We start from the raw sequence: 22,500 nt of genomic DNA on the forward strand, positions 1-22,500 counted from the left end.
TTTCCCTCCCCCCCAAAAAAGTTTTAATTCGTTAAACTCTTTTTTTTACTCAATCTCTCTCTCTCTCTCTCTCTCTCTCTCTCTCTCTCTCTCTCTCTCTCTCTCTCCTGTTTTTTTTTCTGTTATTTCCTAATGACAGAGAACTTGTCTCTGGTTCTCTTTCCTCCAAACTCCTCCTCCTTGGATGACTCTTAAGGGCCTCTCTCATTCCCTCTCTCCCCAAGATGCAGCTCTTTACTAGTTCCTCGCCTCTCTCTAAAAATCTATTTCCTCACAGTACAAAAAAAGGTATGGCTCTCTCTCTCTCTCTCTCTCTCTCTCTCTCTCTCTCTCTCTCTCTCTCTCTCTCTCTCTCTCTCTCTCTCTCTCTCTCTCTCGCTGGACACGTGGAAGACGTATGGTGCTGATACCATCGATTCTCGTGTTTGTTTTTTTTGGAGGGAATCCTCTCTCTCGCTCGCTCGCTCGCTTGTTTCGCCTCTTGCTTTAAGAACCAGCAGTTTCCTTCCGTGGAAGCATGCAAGAAGAAGAACAGCTGGTCTCAGAGAAGGGTGAGGTGACCCCGCTCTGCTCCGCCCAGCCATCATCATCCTATATTCCTCTGACTTGTGACGTCCACGACAGTAGCCATTTCCTCAAGTAGACTCCGTCTCTCACAGTCTTCTCTTCGGATCATTAGCATGGGGTTCCGGAGGGCGAGAGAGCCACCGGTGACTTTCTCTCCCGCGTCACCACCACCACCGCCTGCCTGGTCGTCCCCTTCGCGAGACCTCTCTGGTGATCCTACGTTTCTAAACCCTTAATGATATCGAAAGCTGGGTGGGGGGGCATCGGGGTCTGACCTTCCCACTTCCTCTGTTTTGGTTTCCCTTTCTCACTCAGTCTTCCCATATTTAGTTTCTTTATAGGGTCGGTCTGTCTTCGTAATTTTTGGAGCATTAGCCTTTGGCCCTCTTTGTTATCTGTTTTGGTTTCCCTTTCTCACTCCGTCTTCCCATATCTAATTTCTTTACAGGGTCGGTCTGTCTTCGTAATTTTTGGAGCATTAACCTCTGGCCCTCTTTGTCGTTAAACAGCTTCGTGCTTTTGGGTGACCCTGAAGACCGACTCTAATCACTTCAGCACGACTGTACGACCCTTTGGTGTGACATCGTGATGTTTGATTCTTTACGGGTGTCAGCTTACGTAAGACCAGACCCTCCGTGCCCAAGGATCGTACTTTCGTGGGCAAGGGTTTGGTAACGTCTTCTTTGCTTGTCGTGAAGACTTCGGGTACGATGATGGCCATCAAATGTAAATAGTATTGCCCGGCTCTCACGACCAGCTTGGGTAGATACGAGGCTTCATTGCGTATTAAACAGAACAACTTGAGCTTCCAGGTATGTGCGAGAGACGTCCCTGGGAAGCTAATCTCCCGTTCTAAGAGCGCCGTAAAGCGAAAACAGTATCGCGTCTCGTTTGTGTCCACGGCGAAGCAGTATCGTATCTCGTTCGTGCGCGTTGCGAAGCATTCAAAGATTACGAGTGTATAAAAAAGCCTCGTGGGTGTGAAATGATACGACAACTTCCTACAGAACACCAGGGAAGAGCAGCGCCATAACATTGCATGATGATCCAACTATCTTCTGTTCCATTTGTGCATGACGAACTCTCTAGTATCCCGTTTGTGCCTGACGAAGGCACGACCCCTGAACTCGACTGCTCAGCGTGAGGCATCACTCCCGCCATGGCACTGGACGTCTGAGAGGAGTATCACCCATCTTGGTGGCCGTTGAACATCGGGGATAATATCACTAATCTTGCCCAGGCCTGGCGACCGAGCAATATCGTCACTCTTGCCTCTACTACCGCTCTTAACGCCTGATACAGGAGGAGCGGTGTCCATACTCTTCACCTCGTCTGGTAAGGGGATCGTGAGGGGGGCCTCTTCCTTCGCGATGCCAGAGGGGCGGCGTGAGGGTGATACCTCCAGGTCCGTGTAGCGCCGAGCCTAGAGCCCGGGTATCGCAGGAGGGCAGCGGATCCCAGCAGGGAGGGGTGTTGCATTGCCCGCTCTCGGCACCACCACATAAACCACAGTCGACGTACAGCCTGCACCCTGAGCCTCGTCTCTGGCTCCCCACTTTTAACAAGGAGGTGGAATCAGACGTCATCATGAGCAAAAGTATTGGACGAGGCTAACGAGGGAGATTATAATGAATAACACCAGAATCATTACTAGTTTCCATACTTTGCATTTAGGCGTTGACTACACTACCCTTCATAATATTGTTGATTTGTTTCACTTATGGTGTTTTTCCTTACTTTTATATGTGTGTGTTTTCTTACATTTCCTTTGCGTTTTACATACCCTGTCCCAAGTTTTCTTACGCCGTTTTTTTTTCCTTTTTTTTCTTTTTTGTAGATTTCCGATGACGCCTCTGATGAAGGCGAAAGCTTGATTGAAATAAAATGGATAACTGTGGAGAACTGGTGTTTGAGCGCCCACCTAATGGTGGTAGAGTGATACTAAGAAAATTAGAGAATAAGAGAAAGATTAATATCATTAAATGTGCTGGTGTATTCAGCTCTATGTGCGTTAGAAAAAACATGTTACCCAGTGGACTCATAAGAATATATATATTTTTTTTTTTTTTTTTTTTTCATACTATTCGCCATTTCCCGCGACAGCGAGGTAGCGCCAAGAACAGAGGACCGGGCCCCTGAGGGAACATCCCCACCTGGACCTCTCCTCTGTTCCTTCTTTTGGAAAAAAAAAAAAAAAAAAAAAAAAAAAAAAAAAAAACGAGAGGGGAGGATTTCCAGCCCCCCGCTCCCTTCCCTTTTAGTCGCCTTCTACGACACGCAGGGAATACGTGGGAAGTATTCTTTCTCCCCTATCCCCAGGGAATGAGAATATATATATATATATATATATATATATATATATATATATATATATATATATCCCTGGGGATAGGGGAGAAAGAACACTTCCCACGTATTCCCTGCGTATCGTAGAAGGGAAGGGAGCGGGGGGCTGGAAATCCTCCCCTCTCGTTTTTTTTTTTTTTTAATTTTTCAAATGAAGGAACAGAGAAGGGGGCCAGGTGAGGATGTTCCCTCAAAGGCCCAGTTCTCTGTTCTTAACGCTACCTCGCTATCGCGGGAAATGGCGAATAGTATGAAAAAAAAGAAAATATATATATGTATATATATGTGTGTGCGTGTGTGTGTGTGTGTAAACAGTTGTCTGAACTATCAAGGAAACGTTACCAGCAATAATAATGAATCCTGCAGAACCATAATCAAAACCGAGGGATATAGTAACAAACACAAAATGATGAGAGATAAGGAGGACAAACAAACCAGGACAAGACATGATCAAGAGCATGTGGACGAGTGAGGAAAAAACTAGGGCACAGACAGACGCCTGAGACGAAGACTTGCACGCATCTGGATGGAAGGAGAGAAAGAGAGAGAATGAAGCGGATAAAGACAGGGAACAGAAACTAGAACGGATGTGGGTGGGGGAAAGAAAAAAAACAAGATGGATAAAAACAGAAAACGTAAGTTCAGGAGAAAGGGGGGGAAAAGGAGGGAATAGAAACCGTAGTAAATTCAGGAGAAGGGGAAAGAGGGTGTGGAACTCATCAGTACGGTCGGCCCCCATGTGAGGAAGAGGAGGAGGAGGACGGCCAGCGAAGACTGTTGGAGGTGGCCCCCTGGCGGCCGCGGCCTGGGAGGTGTCTGGCCCAGCCGTCTGGTATAGGCTGGCGGAAGGACGGGGGTCCGGCCCGGTCTGGCCTGGCCCGCCGCCTCCCTCCTTCCCCATTGGCAGCGGCAGGTCACGGGGTCCGACGCCAGCCGTAGTTCACGGCGTGTCTCGTTACGTAACCCGCCAGAATTGCCCTGCCTCACGTGGAGCATCAATGTATAGCCCTTTTCTTTATGCCATTAGAATGTACGTATCTCACGTTGACGATCAGTGTGTGTGTATGTGTGTGTGTGTGTGTGTATATATATATATATATATATATATATATTTTTTTTATTATACTTTGTCGCTGTCTCCCGCGTTTGCGAGGTAGCGCAAGGAAACAGACGAAAGAAATGGCCCAACCCCCCCCCATACACATGTATCTTACATACGTCCACACACGCAAATATACATACCTACACAGCTTTCCATGGTTTTTTTTTATTTTGCTTTGTCGCTGTCTCCCGCGTTTGCGAGGTAGTGTAATGTAATATATATATATATATATATATATATATATATATATATATATATATATATATATATATATATATATATATATATACCTCTTGCACAAGGAGACGCAAGAAAGGCGAGCGCTTTCGCGTATTACCACATATTCAGAAGATTCGTTACACAATAAGAGAATAGCTACAGTGGGTGTAATGTATACAGAACCGGAGGAAGCACAGAATGAGGTCATGTTTCCTCCTCCGGCTCTGTATACATAACCTCTATTGTATCACACACTGGAACTAGTCCTCTGAGGATGTGGTAATACACGCAAGCGCTCAGGATGCTCATCATTCTCTTTACAAGTGGCGTTTGTGCACTTATGAAGTCAGTTGTTTATCATATATATATATATATATATATATATATATATATATATATATATATATATATATATATAATATGTCTTATATCTAAGTCACCAAAATTTACATATACTTTACCAAGTAACTAAGGTTTCCTTATTTTTTTTTTTAGCCGGTCAGTCTGTATAAATTGGATCTCGGTGCGACCAAAAATGAATTCTTCCGAATTTTTATTATTCAGACGGAACTTCGGTCTCCACACACACACACACACACACACACACACACACAGAAAAAACTGTGCCTTACGTTGCCAGCCAAACTTCGCCACCAGTTTCCAATAAACCAGATTTTATTCATTTTTTTTTTTCTCGTCTAATGAGAATAGAAACTGGGTGTCCGTGGCCCTCCTCTCTCTCTCTCTCTCTCTCTCTCTCTCTCTCTCTCTCTCTCTCTCTCTCTCTCTCTCTCTCTCTCTCTCTCTCTCTCTCTCTCTCTCTCAACCAGAATTTCCCAGATCTGGTTATTGCAGTCCAGACACTTGACTTGACGTGGGTACTTCTCACACATCACTGCCCGCCCGCCCGCCCGCCCGACTCGCTCACCCATGGGGTTGAGGGGGTTGTGCTAAGCCGCCCGCTCCCCCATGGGGTTGAGGGGGTTGTGCTAAGCCGCCCGCTCCCCCATGGGGTTGAGGGGGTTGTGCTAAGCCGCCCGCTCGCCCATGGGGTTAGGGGGGTTGTGCTAAGCCACCCGCTCACCCATGGGGTTTAGGGGGTTGTGCTAAGCCCACCCGCTCCACCATGGGGTTGAGGGGGTTGTGCTAAGCCACCCGCTCCCCCCATAGGCCCCCGCTCGCCCATGGGGTTGAGGGGTTGTCTAAGCCGCCCGCTCCCCCATGGGGTTGAGGGGGTTGTGCTAAGCCACCCGCTCCCCCATGGGGTTGAGGGGGTTGTGCTAAGCCACCCGCTCCCCCCATGGGGTTGAGGGGGTTGTGCTAAGCCACCCGCTCCCCCATGGGGTTAGGGGGTTGTGCTAAGCCACCCGCTCCCCCCATGGGGTTAGGGGGGTTGTGCTAAGCCACCCGCTCCCCCATGGGGTTGAGGGGGGTTGTGCTAAGCCACCCGCTCCCCCATGGGGTTAGGGGGGTTGTGCTAAGCCACCCGCTCCCCCCATGGGGTTAGGGGGTTGTGCTAAGCCACCCGCTCCCCCCATGGGGTTGAGGGGGTTGTGCTAAGCCACCCGCTCCCCCATGGGGTTAGGGGGGTTGTGCTAAGCCACCCGCTCCCCCATGGGGTTGAGGGGGTTGTGCTAAGCCACCCGCTCCCCCATGGGGTTAGGAGGGGTTGTGCTAAGCCACCCGCTCACCCATGGGGTTAGGGGGTTGTGCTAAGCCACCCGCTCCCCCATGGGGTTGAGGGGGTTGTGCTAAGCCACCCGCTCCCCCCATGGGGTTAGGGGGTTGTGCTAAGCCACCCCCTCCCCCCATGGGGTTGAGGGGGTTGTGCTAAGCCACCCGCTCACCCATGGGGTTGAGGGGGTTGTGCTAAGCCACCCGCTCCCCCATGGGGTTGAGGGGGGTTGTGCTAAGCCACCCGCTCCCCCCATGGGGTTGAGGGGGTTGTGCTAAGCCACCCGCTCCCCCATGGGGTTGAGGGGGGTTGTGCTAAGCCACCCGCTCCCCCCATGGGGTTGAGGGGGGTTGTGCTAAGCCACCCGCTCCCCCCATGGGGTTGAGGGGGGTTGTGCTAAGCCACCCGCTCACCCATGGGGTTGAGGGGGGTTGTGCTAAGCCACCCGCTCCCCCATGGGGTTTAGGGGGTTGTGCTAAGCCACCCGCTCACCCATGGGGTTAGGGAGTTGTGCTAAGCCACCCGCTTACCCATGGGGTTGAGGGGGGTTGTGCTAGGCCACCCGCTCACCCATGGGGTTGAGGGGGTTTGCTAGGCCACCCGCTCCCCCATGGGGTTTAGGGGGTTGTGCTAAGCCAACCGCTCCCCCATGGGGTTTAGGGGGTTGTGCTAAGCCACCCGCTCACCCATGGGGTTGAGGGGGGTTGTGCTAAGCCACCCGCTCCTCCATGGGGTTGAGGGGGGTTGTGCTAAGCCACCCGCTCCCCCATGGTTGCGTTTGATCATAGGGCAACGAATAATATTAATCCCACTCGTGTGCTGTAATACGACCCGAGTACCAAAGGATTATTGTGGGCAGTGCGACGTGCGGTGGTGGTACAAATGGGGGGGGGATTAATGTGATTATATTTACTGGTTCAGGAGAATTCATGTGATTATTTAGCTGATACAAGAGGATCAGTGTGATTATTCACTTGTTAAGGAGGATTAGTGTGGATATCAGGAACTCGGGATTAATGTGATTCATTTCTGAGCCCGAGAGAACTAGGGATTAATGTGATTCATTTCTGAGCACGGGAGAACTCGGGATTAATGTGATTCATTTTTGAGCCCGGGAGAACTCGGGATTAATGTGATTCATTTTTGAGCACGGGAGAACTCGGGATTAATGTGATTCATTTTTGAGCTCTGGAGAACTCGGGATTAATGTGATTCATTTCTGAGCTCGGGAGAACTCGGGATTAATGTGATTCATTTTTGAGCAAGGTAGAATTATCTTGATTATTGACCCGATATTTGATCTGGGAAAGGAGGAATGATTTGAATATTGACCTGATATTGCGGGATTGGTGTGAATATTGAACTGATGCGAATATTGACGTCGCAATGAATGATTATATTGTGAATATTAATCTGTTACAGGAGGATTAATGCTTCATCTGCCAACGGTCACAATGGATGATTATCATGATCGTTAACATGGCGAAAGATTAATGTGAAAGTTGAAGATCAATCCCGAGTAAAAAAAAAATGAAAAAAAGATTAATGATAATCATTGACCTTGGACGGGGAATATTGAGAATATCGACCTGCTGCAAGAATATTGATGGATATTGACATTCATACTTTGGGTGTGGACGAATATTAAGTGAATACTGACACTCTTCTAAAGACTGGGATAGTTAAAACTGGCCCTTGCGAAAAGGGGGATTACTCATCTTCGAAACCATGATCAATGGCGTATATAATCCCCCCTGACTGTGAACATGGGTAATTCGTCTGTTGAAACTGGACTACGGTATTGGGAACCATTTCACTTAATTGGTAGTTGAGGGTGGGTGGGGGTTATTTACGCTCTTATTTACCTCATTACCGGGGATCATTACTGCGAATAGTTATGTCATAACGAGGGACCTATCCCCTCCCCCCCCCCCCGCTGTAAATACTGAAGATATTAATCGGTATTAATCGCGAGGGTTTATGGTGGTGCGGGAAAGCGATGCTGTGGTGGTTTTGATCGGTCTGGTGAAGGATTACAAGTGCTGGATTTCCAGTGAATACTTGGCCATACGTAGTGGAGGATTTACAGTGAATACTTGGCCATGCGTAGTGGAGGATTTACAGTGAATACTTGGCTATACGTAGTGGAGGATTTACAGTGAATACTTGGCTATGCGTAGTGGAGGATTTACAGTGAATACTTGGCCATGCGTAGTGGAGGATTTACAGTGAATACTTGGCTATGCGTAGTGGAGGATTTACAGTGAATACTTGGCCATGCGTAGTGGAGGATTTACAGTGAATACTTGGCCATGCGTAATGGGGGATTTACAGTGAATACTTGGCCATGCGTAGTGCAGGATTTACAGTGAATACTTGGCCATACGTAATGGAGGATTTACAGTGAATACTGGCCAGGGTAGTGGAGGATTTACAGTGAATACTTGGCTATGCGTAGTGGAGGATTTACAGTGAATACTTGGCCATGCGTAGTGGAGGATTTACAGTGAATACTTGGCCATACGTAGTGCTGGATTTACAGTGAATACTTGGCCATACGTAGTGCAGGATTTACAGTGAATACTTGGCCATACGTAGTGGAGGATTTACAGTGAATACTTGGCCATGCGTAGTGGAGGATTTACAGTGAATACTTGGCCATGCGTAGTGGAGGATTTACAGTGAATACTTGGCCATGCGTAGTTGAGGATTTACAATGAATACTTGGCTATGCGTAATGGGGGATTTACAGTGAATACTTGGCCATGCGTAGTGGAGGATTTACAGTGAATACTTGGCCATGCGTAGTGGAGGATTTACAGTGAATACTTGGCCATGCGTAGTGGAGGATTTACAGTGAATACTTGGCTATGCGTAGTGGAGGATTTACAGTGAATACTGACCATGGTAGTATGGAAGACCCATATAAAGGTATGGAAGACCCATATAAAGGTATGGAAGACCCATATAAAGGTATGGAAGACCCATATAAAGGCATGGAAGACCCATATAAAGGTACGGAAGACCCATATAAAGGTATGGAAGACCCATGTAAAGGCATGGAAGGTATGGAAGACCCATATAAAGGCATGGAAGACCCATATAAAGGCATGGAAGACCCATGCAAAGGTATGGAAGGTATGGAAGACCCATATAAAGGCATGGAAGACCCATATAAAGGCATGGAAGACCCATATAAAAGTACGGAAGACCCATATAAAGGCATGGAAGACCCATATAAAAGTATGGAAGACCCATATAAAGGTATGGAAGACCCATATAAAGGCATGGAAGACCCATATAAAGGTATGGAAGACCCATATAAAGGCATGGAAGACCCATATAAAGGTATGGAAGACCCATATAAAGGTATGGAAGACCCATGTAAAGGCATGGAAGACCCACATAAAAGTACGGAAGACCCATATAAAGTTACGGAAGACCCTATAGAAAGGAAGACTTACCAGTGTGGAGGTGCCCTTGTCCCTGGCCTCCTGGGCACGCTTGGAGATCACCTCGGCCAGGCGGCACACGTACACTCCGTTGTCCAGCTGATCTACCAGGTTCTCGGCCGTCAGGTCCTCCACGCCTGGATGAAGAGGTAGTGATGTTAGGGTTCACGAGCGTCCATTTAGACTGCGACACGTACGCTTCACTGGTATGACATGAGGGGGGGGTCACGGATGTGATGGACGCTGTGTGTATGTACTGATCTGTGTGTGAGTAGGAGCTTATGATGTCACATACGTTGTTGTCATGGCCTGTGTGTGGGTTGTGGTGATCATGTAACATACGTTGTTGTAATGGCCTGTGTGTGTGGGTTGTGGTGATCATGGAACATACGTTGTTGTAATGATCTGTGTGTGTGGGTTGTGGTGATCATGTCACATACGTTGAGTACTGACCTGTGTGTGGGTTATGGTGATCATGTAACATACGTTGTGTAATGATCTGTGTGTGGGTTATGGTGATCATGTCACATACGTTGTGTAATGGCCTGTGTGTGGGTTGTGGTGATGATGTCATACGTTGTTGTACTGACCTGTGTGTGGGTTGTGGTGATCATGTAACATACGTTGTTGTAATGACCTGTGTGGGTTGTGGTGATCATGTCATACACGTTGTGTAATGATCTGTGTGTGGGTTGTGGTGATGATGTAACATACGTTGTGTAATGACCTCTGTGTGGGTTGTGGTGACCATGTCACATACGTTATGTAATGACCTCTGTGTGGGTTGCGGTGATCATGTAACATACGTTGTGTATTGACCACTTTTGGGTTGTAGCTGTCAATATACGCCACGAACGTTGGTGGGGGAATGTCCTTATCTCTTAATTACATCAGGGTCGTGTCTAGGGAAAGACCTCTCCACTTATCTCTGAATTACGTCAGGGTCGTTACTAGGGAAAGATCTCTCCACTTATCTCTGAATTACATCAGGGTCGTTACTAGGGAAAGATCTCTCCACTTATCTCTGAATTACATCAGGGTCGTTTCTAGGGAAAGATCTCTCCACTTATCTCTGAATTACATCAGGGTCGTTACTAGGGAAAGACCTCTCCACTTATCTCTGAATTACATCAGGGTCGTTTCTGGGGAAAGACCTCTCCACTTATCTCTGAATTACATCAGGGTCGTTACTAGGGAAAGATCTCTCCACAAATTTGGTCGACATAGTCTTCACAAAAAAGTGCTCAGCGAGGCACCTTTTCCCACCCCCACACCTTTTTGCACGTTGATTGTGCCACTGCTAGTGTGTGTGTGTGTGTGTGTGTGTGTGTGTGTGTGTGTGTGTGTGTGTGTGTGTGTGTGTGTGAGGGGGTCGGGTCCTATGATAAACAAACAATACCCCCACACACACAGATTGCTGTGTGTTTCCCCCTTCATAAAACCATCGTGGCAATGTCTTTCTCTGTGGTGGGTTCGCCATTCCTTGTAAGAGTAACAGTGCAGTAAACCAGCCAGCGCCAAGTGATGGAACCCACTGACTACAATGACTGATGTCGTAAGCCTCGCTGTAGGAATGGGTCTCCCACACACACACGAGAAGAATGGGTCTCCCACACACACGAGAAGAATGGGTCTCCCACACACACGAGAAGAATGGGTCTCCCACACACACGAGAAGAATGGGTCTCCCACACACACGAGAAGAATGGGTCTCCCTCACACACGAGAAGAATGGGTCTCCCACACACACACGAGAAGAATGGGTCTCCCACACACACACAAGAAGAATGGGTCTCCCACACACACGAGAAGAATGGGTCTCCCACACACACACACGAGAAGAATGGGTCTCCCACACACACACACGAGAAGAATGGGTCTCCCACACACACACGAGAAGAATGGGTCTCCCACACACACGAGAAGAATGGGTCTCCCACACACACGAGAAGAATGGGTCTCCCACACACACGAGAAGAATGGGTCTCCCACACACACGAGAAGAATGGGTCTCCCACACACACGAGAAGAATGGGTCTCCCACACACACACGAGAAGAATGGGTCTCCCACACACACGAGAAGAATGGGTCTCCCACACACACGAGAAGAATGGGTCTCCCACACACACACGAGAAGAATGGGTCTCCCACACACACGAGAAGAATGGGTCTCCCACACACACACACGAGAAGAATGGGTCTCCCACACACACACACGAGAAGAATGGGTCTCCCACACACACGAGAAGAATGGGTCTCCCACACACACACACGAGAAGAATGGGTCTCCCACACACACACACGAGAAGAATGGGTCTCCCACACACACACACGAGAAGAATGGGTCTCCCACACACACGAGAAGAATGGGTCTCCCACACACACGAGAAGAATGGGTCTCCCACACACACGAGAAGAATGGGTCTCCCACACACACGAGAAGAATGGGTCTCCCACACACACGAGAAGAATGGGTCTCCCACACACACACGAGAAGAATGGGTCTCCCACACACACGAGAAGAATGGGTCTCCCACACACACGAGAAGAATGGGTCTCCCACACACACACGAGAAGAATGGGTCTCCCACACACACGAGAAGAATGGGTCTCACACACACACACGAGAAGAATGGGTCTCCCACACACACGAGAAGAATGGGTCTCCCACACACACGAGAAGAATGGGTCTCCCACACACACACGAGAAGAATGGGTCTCCCACACACACAAGAAGAATGGGTCTCCCACACACACACAAGAAGAATGGGTCTCCCACACACACGAGAAGAATGGGTCTCCCTCACACACGAGAAGAATGGGTCTCCCACACACACAAGAAGAATGGAGTCTTCCCTCTCACCAGGCCTTGTACTGACCCGTACACCGGGTGTGTCGCGTGTGTCCTTCCCGCACAGTGGTGATAGATATGGCCTCTCGTACGTGACCGTCTTAGGAAGGTTCCTACTCTCCCCTCCTACACTCCACTCCCTCCACTCCCTCCACCTCCTTCCACTCCCTCCCTCCCTCCACACAGTGGTGATACGATCACAAAAGTACGCGCTGGAGAGGTGATATTCCCTTCCGCCCCACCATGCACGCTGGTCCCTCTCTTCCGCAGGGTAGCGTCCACCACACAGTAGCGTACACACACACACACACTCACACACACACACACACACACACACACACACACACACATACACACTTGGATATCGTCCTCACGCCCTTATGACTCTGCGCTTCCCTGGTTCGTAGAGTTCTTCCCACGCGCCCACACGACCGGCCTCATCTTTCCCGAACGACTCTCTCTCTCTCTCTCTCTCTCTCTCTCTCTCTCTCTCTCTCTCTCTCTCTCTCTCTCTCCCTGGACGTCACCCTCGCTCATGTGCGACACGTCCGAGTGTTGGACGGTCGGTCATTTGGCCGTGATGATTATCCTGTCCGCTCCGGTACTTCTTTTTTATATATATATTTCATTTATTTTTGCATTTTAGCGAGAGGATTGCCACTGGGAGAAAGAGAGAGAGAGAGGGAGAGAGGGGGGGGGGGGGAGATCATTAATGCAGCAGCCTCTCTGGCGCTCTCGCGCTCACTGCGACCTGCGTCGGCGACGCAGCGTAAGGTACATGCGTCGCCCGGATGGTCGGCCACGGTGTTTACATTGACCAGGAATGTAAGAATTTTTTTTTTATATATATATATATATTTTTCTCCTTTCTCCTCCTCCTCCTCCTCCTCCTCCTCCTCCTCCTCCTCCTCCTCCTCCTCCTCTCCCTCCTCCTCCTTCTCCTTCCTCCTCCTCCTCCTCCTCCTCCCCCTTTGTACCGTCGGAGGCTTAAATGAGTTACTTAGATGTTTTCTCTCTTTTAAATGACAGTATATATAGGCCGGTGGTGACACGGGGTTCATGACCGCGGGAGGTGAGGGAGGGAGGGAAGGAGGAGCTGTTAGAGCGTAGCAGGCAGAAGAGCGGAATGAGATATGGTTTGCCCTCTGAGGTATTTTGTGTTACCACGATCTAGATAGAGCAAAAGAGATGCTGTGCACCAGAAATGGTGAAGAAGAAGATTATACGATTTTTTTTTCTTCTAGACGAACCAAGGAATGGATAGCTGTTTTGTGTACGAATCACAAAGTCAGGTGATGGACTGTGTTATGAAGGGGAGTTACGGAGGTAAACAGGCCTGTGTTATGAAGAGAGGAGTTACGGAAGTAAACAGGCCTGTGTTATGAAGAGAGGAGTTACGGAAGTAAACAGGCCTGTGTTATGAAGAGAGGAGTTACGGAAGTAAACAGGCCTGTGTTATGAAGAGAGGAGTTACGGAAGTAAACAGGCCTGTGTTATCAAGAGGAGTTACGGAGGTAAACAAAGCCAGTGGGGGGGAGGGAGGCCTGTGTTATATGACGAGTGACGGTGCCAGGCAACAGAGACGAGAGACCCCACCCCACCCCCATCCCACCGCAAACATGAACGCAGCAAAGATTCCCACTCACTGATCGTATCCTGTGGAAAACGTATTTTGCTCCACCTCTCCTCTCTCCCCCTCCTCACTACGCCCGCAAGCACGGAGATCGATCAGAGAGTGCAGCACTGACTGAGCCAAGTGGATCGCCCGCCCCTCGCGCCCATGTGTGTGTGTGAGTGTGAGTGTCGCACGGAGAGAACGTCACAAAATGAATAGCTAATCCATATTTCACTGTGGCTGCAGTGGACATACAGCAGCGACGGGGGGCTGACTGACCTTGGCTTCCTGAAGGGGGGCACGTCGACCTCATACCGCCAACCCGGATTGGCGTAACGGATTGAAAGGCTGAAGTGGATAGTGTAACTTAACTGTCTTGTGAGGTGATTATTATCTTTTTTTTTTTTGAGATAGTGGCCTCCCCCGGGGTGAGGAGGAGGAGGAGGAGGATATACCATATGGGAAGAAGGTTGAGGAGGAGATAGTGAGAGAGTTCCACAGTGTGGTTGACGAGATGGGAAGAACTAGATGGTTCTTTGTGGGTGTGTGTGAGAGGAATAATCAGATCGCCTTCAGCTGTTTATGTCTGGATCAGCTCTGGTTTGAAGCAAAGAAGGCCGCGAGACGTGTGTGTGTGTGTGTGTGTGTGTGTGTGTGTGTGTGTCAGCCCCACGCCGCCGTTCCCCCGACCTTATTTTTTTAATTATTGATTCTGACGTGTATCCGTTGACGAAGAGGAGGCAGCAGCAGCTGATGATGATGATGGTGAGGAGGAGGGTCAGCTCGCGAGTGATGTGCGACAGAAATGTCCTCACCTCCACCGCAACCCTCACCCCACCCTCGTCCTCCACCACCTCAACCCCACCCACCTCCTCCTCCTCCACCGCAACCCCAACCCCACCCTTCTCCTCCTCCACCACCACCCTCACCCCACCCTCGTCCTCCTCCTCCACCACCAAGACTGACAGTTAATGCAGGTCACATGACACTGTGGATGGGATGGAGTATGACCGAGGCCTGCGCGAGGCGTGGGGCCGAGCGACCGATCGGCCAATCACACACACACACACACACACACACACACACACACACACACACACACACACACACACACACACACACACACACACACACACACACACACACACGGAGTTCTGGAGGCAAAACAAAAACGTATCCTCCTCCTCCTCCTCCTCCTCCTCCGATTGTGTTGTCTGTGTTCTGAGTGTAGGGAAAGGTCTACCTGTGGTGTTTGTGTCCTGAGTGAAGGTTTGGAGAAATCAGGTTCAAGTCTTACGATACCTGTTTGTTGAGGCGGCGAGGCAAACCACGCCAGGTTAATATGGAAGATGTGTTCATTATGTGTTAAATGCAGAACCTTGCCTGAGGGCATTTTATTTTTGTGGGAAGATAAGCCAGGTGGTGCTAGTTACGTGTGTGGTAGGGGTAAGGGAAACCAGCTGATGCCAGCAGTAGTGTGATGTTTTGATAGTAAACAAAGCCATCTGACTGCACACGTCACGTTTAATGGGTGTAGTAAACAAAGCCAGCAGTGGTATCCACCTGATGTGCGACGAGACTGGGAAGCAAACAAGCGCACAAAAATTAAGGTGACAGCATCCACGTAACGGATCAACACAGCCAAATGATTAGTGTATTTACCAATTATGACACTGTAGGGTGAGGGGTGAGAGAGAGAGAGAGAGAGAGAGAGAGAGAGAGAGAGAGAGAGAGAGAGAGAGAGAGAGAGAGAGAGAGAGAGATTTTACACTCGTGAGGCCCCCGTCTCATGAACATTCTCTGTGTTCATACGACTTTAATTTTTTTTTTTTACATTTCCTTGTGCTGTCCACGTTTAACCGTGTCTTCATTCATCTGTGCAGCTTGCTGGGCGGTGACCAAAACACCTAGAGAGGCATATATTCAGACTTTCGACTTAGGTATGAATACAGTCGACAGCTCGCTGAACATTTTCTTATCCATGAACTTCATCTTATCCATGAACTTCACCTTATCCATGAACTTCATCTTATCCATGAACTTCACCTTATCCATGAACTTCATTGCAGTTCGAACATCTATCAGTAGACAGTTGGCCCGACTGAGGTGGGGCCCTCACTCTGGCGGAAGGCTCTGTAACATTGTCCACTCGCAAGTCTTTCTCAGACAAAGATTCCTGCAGTTTATGTCCTGCCTCCTTCCCTCAGTCGCTCTCCCCCCTCATCCTCGTGACGATACATTTGAACTTCATCAACCGCGCATCAGACCAGCTTTGGAGATCGCCAGGGTTCCCCATTGTAATGTGATGCAGTCCACCACCCACCCACCTCCCCATCTTTTTTTTTTTCCCCCCCACTTCTTTCATGACCTCTGCATCATCTGCACAACCACTTTTTCTTCTTCCCACACGGACATCCGTACCCTCTGGCGAGGCATTTACGTAAATCACGAAGAGTGATGGTCACATAACAGAACCCTGCGGGGGGGACTCCGCTGGTGTGTGTGTGTGTGTGTGTGTGAGGAGAGATATACGTAAACAGAGGCAGGGAGTGAGGGTGGGCAGTGGGTGACTAGAGCAGCAAGCCCCACACACACATACACACACACACACACACACATCACAATACACCAGGCGGTGAGGGAGCTCAAGCACCCACCACACAGTGAGGGAGCTCAAGCACCCACCACACAGTGAGGGAGCTCAAGCACCCACCACACAGTGAGGGAGCTCAAGCACCCACCACACAGTGAGGGAGCTCAAGCACCCACCACACAGTGAGGGAGCTCAAGCACCCACCACACAGTGAGGGAGCTCAAGCACCCACCACACAGTGAGGGAGCTCATGCACCCACCACACAGTGAGGGAGCTCATGCACCCACCACACAGTGAGGGAGCTCAAGCACCCACCACACAGTGAGGGAGCTCATGCACCCACCACACAGTGAGGGAGCTCAAGCACCCACCACACAGTGAGGGAGCTCATGCACCCACCACACAGTGAGGGAGCTCAAGCACCCACCACACAGTGAGGGAGCTCAAGCACCCACCACACAGTGAGGGAGCTCAAGCACCCACCACACACCAGGCGCTCACTGTGTGCGGCCCTCACTTGAGCGTGTGTGCCGCCCGCCACTCAGCTACACGAGTTTATGTTTCCGTACAACATTGTGCAAGATGTATGTTATGTATGGTGAAGATACGTGGTTCATTGGCGAGCAAGATTGTATTCGGTATGTGCTACTGCTACTACTACTGCTACTACTACTACTACTACTGCTACTACTACTACTACTACTACTTCTACTACTACTACTACCGCTATTACTACTACTACTAATAATAATAATAATAATGATAATGATAATAATGATAATAATAATAATAATAATAATAATAATAATAATAATAATAATAATAATAGTAATAATAATAATGATAATAATAGACAGTTAAAAGGAATTAACTACAGTTAGAAACTGGGAATATAGAGCAAAGATTACATAATTACTATTTGCGTTACGTATTTGTACTGTAAGGGTGGGGGAGTCTTACACTCCGTGGTCGCCCTCATCTCTCAAACCTTCTCTGCTTACCATACAGCATTTGAAGCTTTTGTACGATGTGTGCGTGCGTGTGTGTGTGTGTGTGTGTGTGTGTGTGTGTGTGTGTCCAGACACTGAGTGAGGGACGAGCCTGTGAATAAGTCTTCTATTCCCTTGGGCAAAGACAGGAAGCAGTTTATACAAGAATGATAGACGTCGTCTGTTGCCGGGAACCGGTTTCAGGATCTTCCCCTCGCACATTTTCCCCTCGTCCAGGGAAGGGTCCGGGGTATCCCCCCCCCCCCCCGCCGCCCTACATCTTAGGGGAGGGAAGGGAGTGAGGGAGGGGAGTGAGGGGGAGGGAGGGAAGGGACTGACATAAGACGCGGCCACAACGGGGAAACTCGTGGAAAAAACGCCCAAGAGAAAGGTGCGCCATCCCGTCGCACACGACCATACGACCCTTGAGGTGTGATGGTAGGGGGGTCCTTGTGCACGACCATACGACCCTTGGCGTGTGATTGTAGGGGTCCTTGAGCACGACCTTACGATGGTAGCGGTCCTTGAGCACGACCTTAAGATGGTAGCGGTCCTTGAGCACGACCTTACGATGGTAGCGGTCCTTGAGCACGACCTTACGACCCTTGGCGTGCGATGGTAGCGGTCCTTGAGCACGACCATACGACCCTTAAGGTGTGCGATGGTAGCGGCCCTTGAGCACGACCTTACGACCCTTGAGGCGTGCGATGGAAGGGCTCCTTGAGCACGACCTTACGACCCTTGGCGTGCGATGGTAGCGTTCCTTGAGCACGACCTTACGACCCTTGGCGTGCGATGGTAGCGGTCCTTGAGCACGACCATACGACCCTTAAGGTGTGCGAGGGTAGCGGCCCTTGAGCACGACCTTACGACCCATGGGGTTCGGTGGCCCTGACCTTCACGGGTCAGGTCGGAGGCTCCGGGTCCATCAAACTACCAGGTGGGTCGCATGCCGCCATGCACAGTGGATCACTTGATACAACATCATCTTAGCTGGCCGTCCGTGAACTTGGACTGGCCCGGGAGTGATGTGTGTTGTGTTGTGTGTGTATGTGTGGTGTGTGTGTGTGTGTGTGTGTGTGTGTGTGTGTAGGGGGGTTGGGGGTGTTAAGTTCCGACAGCTCCTGCTGATCTGGTGATAGAACGTGGAAGGGCAATGGGAGGGTAACATGACGTGGAGTGGGAGGGTGACATAACCATGGAATGGGAGGGTGACATAACCATGGAGCGGGAGGGTAACCTAACCATGGAATGGGAGGGAGACATAACCATGGAATGGGAGGGTAACCTAACCATGGAATGGGTGGGTAACATAACCATGGAATGGGAGGGAGACATAACCATGGAATGGGTGGGTAACATAACCATGGAATGGGTGGGTAACATAACCATGGAATGGGAGGGAGACATAACCATGGAATGGGTGGGTAACATAACCATGGAATGGGTGGGTAACATAACCATGGAATGGAAGGCTAAATAAGCATGGAATTGGAGGGTAACCTAACCATGGAATGGGAGGGTAACCCAACCATGGAATGGGAGGATAACCTAACCATGGAATGGGAGGGTAACATAACCATGGAATGGAAGGCTAAATAAGCATGGAGCGGGAGGGTAACCTAACCATGGAATGGGAAGGTAAACATAATGATGTACAGCATTATTTATGTGTATGCTGAAGTAAATAGAGCTTATAGCTGGGACATTATCAGCCACGGTCTAAGGGAGCAGCGCGAGTGGGCTAAACATAGATTAATAACCAGATTATGATAATAAACACTACGGGGGGGGGGGGGGGGAAGTGTCGTTAAGGTTTATATTTACCCCCCGTAGACCAGGGTGGAGTGGTACATTAGACCAGCGCTCACCAGAACACACACACACACACACACACACACCTTCTTACTCTCTCTCTCTCTCTCTCTCTCTCTCTCTCTCTCTCTCTCTCTCTCTCTCTCTCTCTCTCTCTCTCTCGCTACCTCCTCACACACACACACACACACACACACACACACACACACACACCTTCTTACTCTCTCTCTCTCTCTCTCTCTCTCTCTCTCTCTCTCTCTCTCTCTCTCTCTCTCTCTCTCTCTCTCTCTCGCTACCTCCTCCTCACACACACACACACACACACACACACACACACACACACACACACACACACACACACACACACACACACACACCTTCTTACTCTCTCTCTCTCTCTACCTCCTCCTCCTCCTCCTCCTCACACACACACACACAGTCAAGGGAACGTAAAAAATTATAATACCCCTCCTCCTCTCCTCCTTCCCCCAGCGCCATTTTATCCAGGAGCGTGGAAAATGAAGTTGCTAAGGCCCGAATTATTACGTCTGGAGGCGCCAGCTCCGACCATATTTGGCCTTCCCCCCTCCCTCATAAGCTTATGGGGGCCAGAGGCCAGGCACCACCGCACCACGTCATCTCGGCTACGAGGAAACACGCACAGGAACGCGCGGTGGGTGAGGTGGCTAATGATGATGATGGTAGTGGTCATGTGGTTGAGCAGGAGCACCAGAAGTGATCAGTGACACAGGAAGTGGGGTGGGAGGATGACCTCCTGCAAGGAGGATTTTGGAGGCAGGTGGAGACACACACTGTGAGTTCCAGACATCATTCTAAGGATCTGTCTGTCTGTCTGTCTGTTTGTCTGTTTATCTGTCTTACGATCTATATTATCTCTCTCTCTCTCTCTCTCTCTCTCTCTCTCTCTCTCTCTCTCTCTCTCTCTCTCTCTCTCTCTCTCTCTCTCTCTCTCTCTATATATATATATATATATATATATATATATATATATATATATATATGTCTATATCTATCTATATTTATCTATCTATATCTGTGTGTGTGTGTGTGTGTGTGTGTGTGTGTGTGTGTTACCCCAGGACCCTCTTTGAAAGGGGCTCTTGCGGTGTATATATGTATATATATATATATATATATATATATATATATATATATATGTGTGTGTGTGTGTGTGTATATATATATATATATATATATATATATATATATATATATATATATATATATATTATCATGAAGAGTGATGTTCTCCCACAAAAAATCTCTGAATTTTACAAAATCCTTTATTTTCAGTGAAGACGTCTGGGGAGCGAGGAGGGCGTGTGTAGAGAAAAAAAGGGCAGGATTTTAACCCTAGAGACCAGATATTGCAAGAGCCTCACATTATATAGAGAATCAGAACTTTACAGAAGGCTGGCTCGATCTTAGGGAATGCCGAGAATTTGCATCAAATGCAGGAATTTTAGAATTTTTCTTTTTTTTTTACTGAAACTCAATTTTTTTTCCATTTTTTTGAGAAGGGATATCGAGGAATATTAGTATTCCAGGTAAAAAAAAATCTTTCTACATTTCTTACACGATGGGAACAAAAAAAAAAAAGGGAATTGGATTACCTTTAGGATTCCCTTTTTTTTTTTTTCTTTTTGTCCATTTTCTGGTGTTATTATGACTCCCTGTGGTGGTGTCTGGAAACTACACTTCGCACGTGGTGCCCTTGTCGATCGAGGTATATATATATATATATATATATATATATATATATATATATATATATATATATATATATCTTTTCTTTTTTCTTTCAAACTATTCGCCATTTCCCGCGTTTGCGAGGTAGCGTTAAGAACAGAGAACTGGGCCTTTGAGGTAATATCCTCACCTGGCCCCCTTCTCTGTTCCTTCTTTTGGAAAATTAAAAAAAAAATAATGAGAGGGGAGGATTTCCACCCCCCGCTCCCTCCCCTTTTAGTCGCCTTCTACGACACGCAGGGAATACGTGGGAAGTATTCTTTCTCCCCTATCCCCAGGGATATATATATATATATATATATATATATATATATATATATATATATATATATATATATATATATATATATATATATATATATATTCTCCTGGTAGCTGATGTGGCACGAGCAAATGGATCTCCCCACTCGAAGCCAGAGTTATTTGAAAAGTTGAAATGATGTGAAAAGTGTGTAGAACTCTACTCTTAGGGGAAAAAAAAGGGAAAGAATTAAGGAACACATAAAGGACGAAAGAAGGAGAATTTCCACAGCTTGGCAGTGCGAGGGAAGGATGGAGGCTACATGACGGCCAGTCCTCGTGTGGCTGACCTCCACACACAATCCATGGGAAGAAAATGTACCCGAAGAAGTGCCTGAAGAAGTACCCGAAGAAGTACCTGAAGAAGTACCTGAAGAAGTGCCTGAAGAAGTACTCGAAGAAGCACCTGAAGAAGTACCTGAAGAAGTACCTGAAGAAGTACCCGAAGAAGCACCTGAAGAAGTACCTGAAGAAGTACCTGAAGAAGTACCAGAGGAAGCACCTGAAGAAGTACCCGAAGAAGCACCTGAAGAAGTACCCGAAGAAGTACCCGAAGAAGCACCTGAAGAAGTACCAGAAGAAGCACCTGAAGAAGTACCTGAAGAAGCACCTGAAGAAGTACCCGAAGAAGCACCTGAAGAAGTACCAGAAGAAGCACCTGAAAGAGTACCCGAAGAAGTACCCGAAGAAGTACCCGAAGAAGTACTCGAAGAAGCACCTGAAGAAGTACCCGAAGAAGTACTCGAAGAAGCACCTGAAGGAGTACCAGAAGAAGTACCCGAAGAAGTACCGGAAGAAGTACCCGAAGAAGTACCCGAAGAAGTACCTGGTACCGTACTGGTGTGGAAAGCATGATCACGTGCCACTGGAAATATACTCAAGCCCTAACTGGTGATCTCCAACCACTGGAAATATACTCAAGCCCTAACTGGTGATCTCCAACCACTGGACGAGTGTCTGGAAGTTGTACCTAACCAGCCTGGGCGACTGTGGGTCAGTAATGTGACGTTACGTCGGTCTCACATGACCTGCTTGATGACATGGAGGTTCAGGGGGGGTGCGTGCGGTTTGGTGCCAGGCTGCCAAGCTTTGGAGGTTGGCGAGTTGAGTGAGGGAGAAGGGACACTCTCCTCCAGTGCTGACGTGGGGGAGGCGGAGGAGACGAACTTCCTCAAAAAATCTCCATAAAGAAGGTGTGTGCGAG

The 22,500-nt window shown here is 48.6% G+C and overlaps 1 protein-coding gene across 11 annotated transcripts in view; it reads right to left on the bottom strand.

Moving 5' to 3' along the window:
• LOC139748260 (uncharacterized) overlaps positions 1-22,500 on the bottom strand; it is a 392,710-nt gene that overhangs the window by 144,505 nt on the left and 225,705 nt on the right. For all 11 annotated transcript variants that reach the window (XM_071661213.1, XM_071661283.1, XM_071661232.1 and 8 more), the window contains exon 4: positions 9,374-9,498. In XM_071661213.1, coding sequence (XP_071517314.1) covers positions 9,374-9,498 — 125 coding nt within the window. The remainder of the gene's footprint in view (positions 1-9,373; positions 9,499-22,500) is intronic.

Source organism: Panulirus ornatus, chromosome 5 (genome assembly GCF_036320965.1).
Source record: "Panulirus ornatus isolate Po-2019 chromosome 5, ASM3632096v1, whole genome shotgun sequence".
Classification (NCBI taxonomy): Eukaryota; Metazoa; Arthropoda; class Malacostraca; order Decapoda; family Palinuridae; genus Panulirus; species Panulirus ornatus.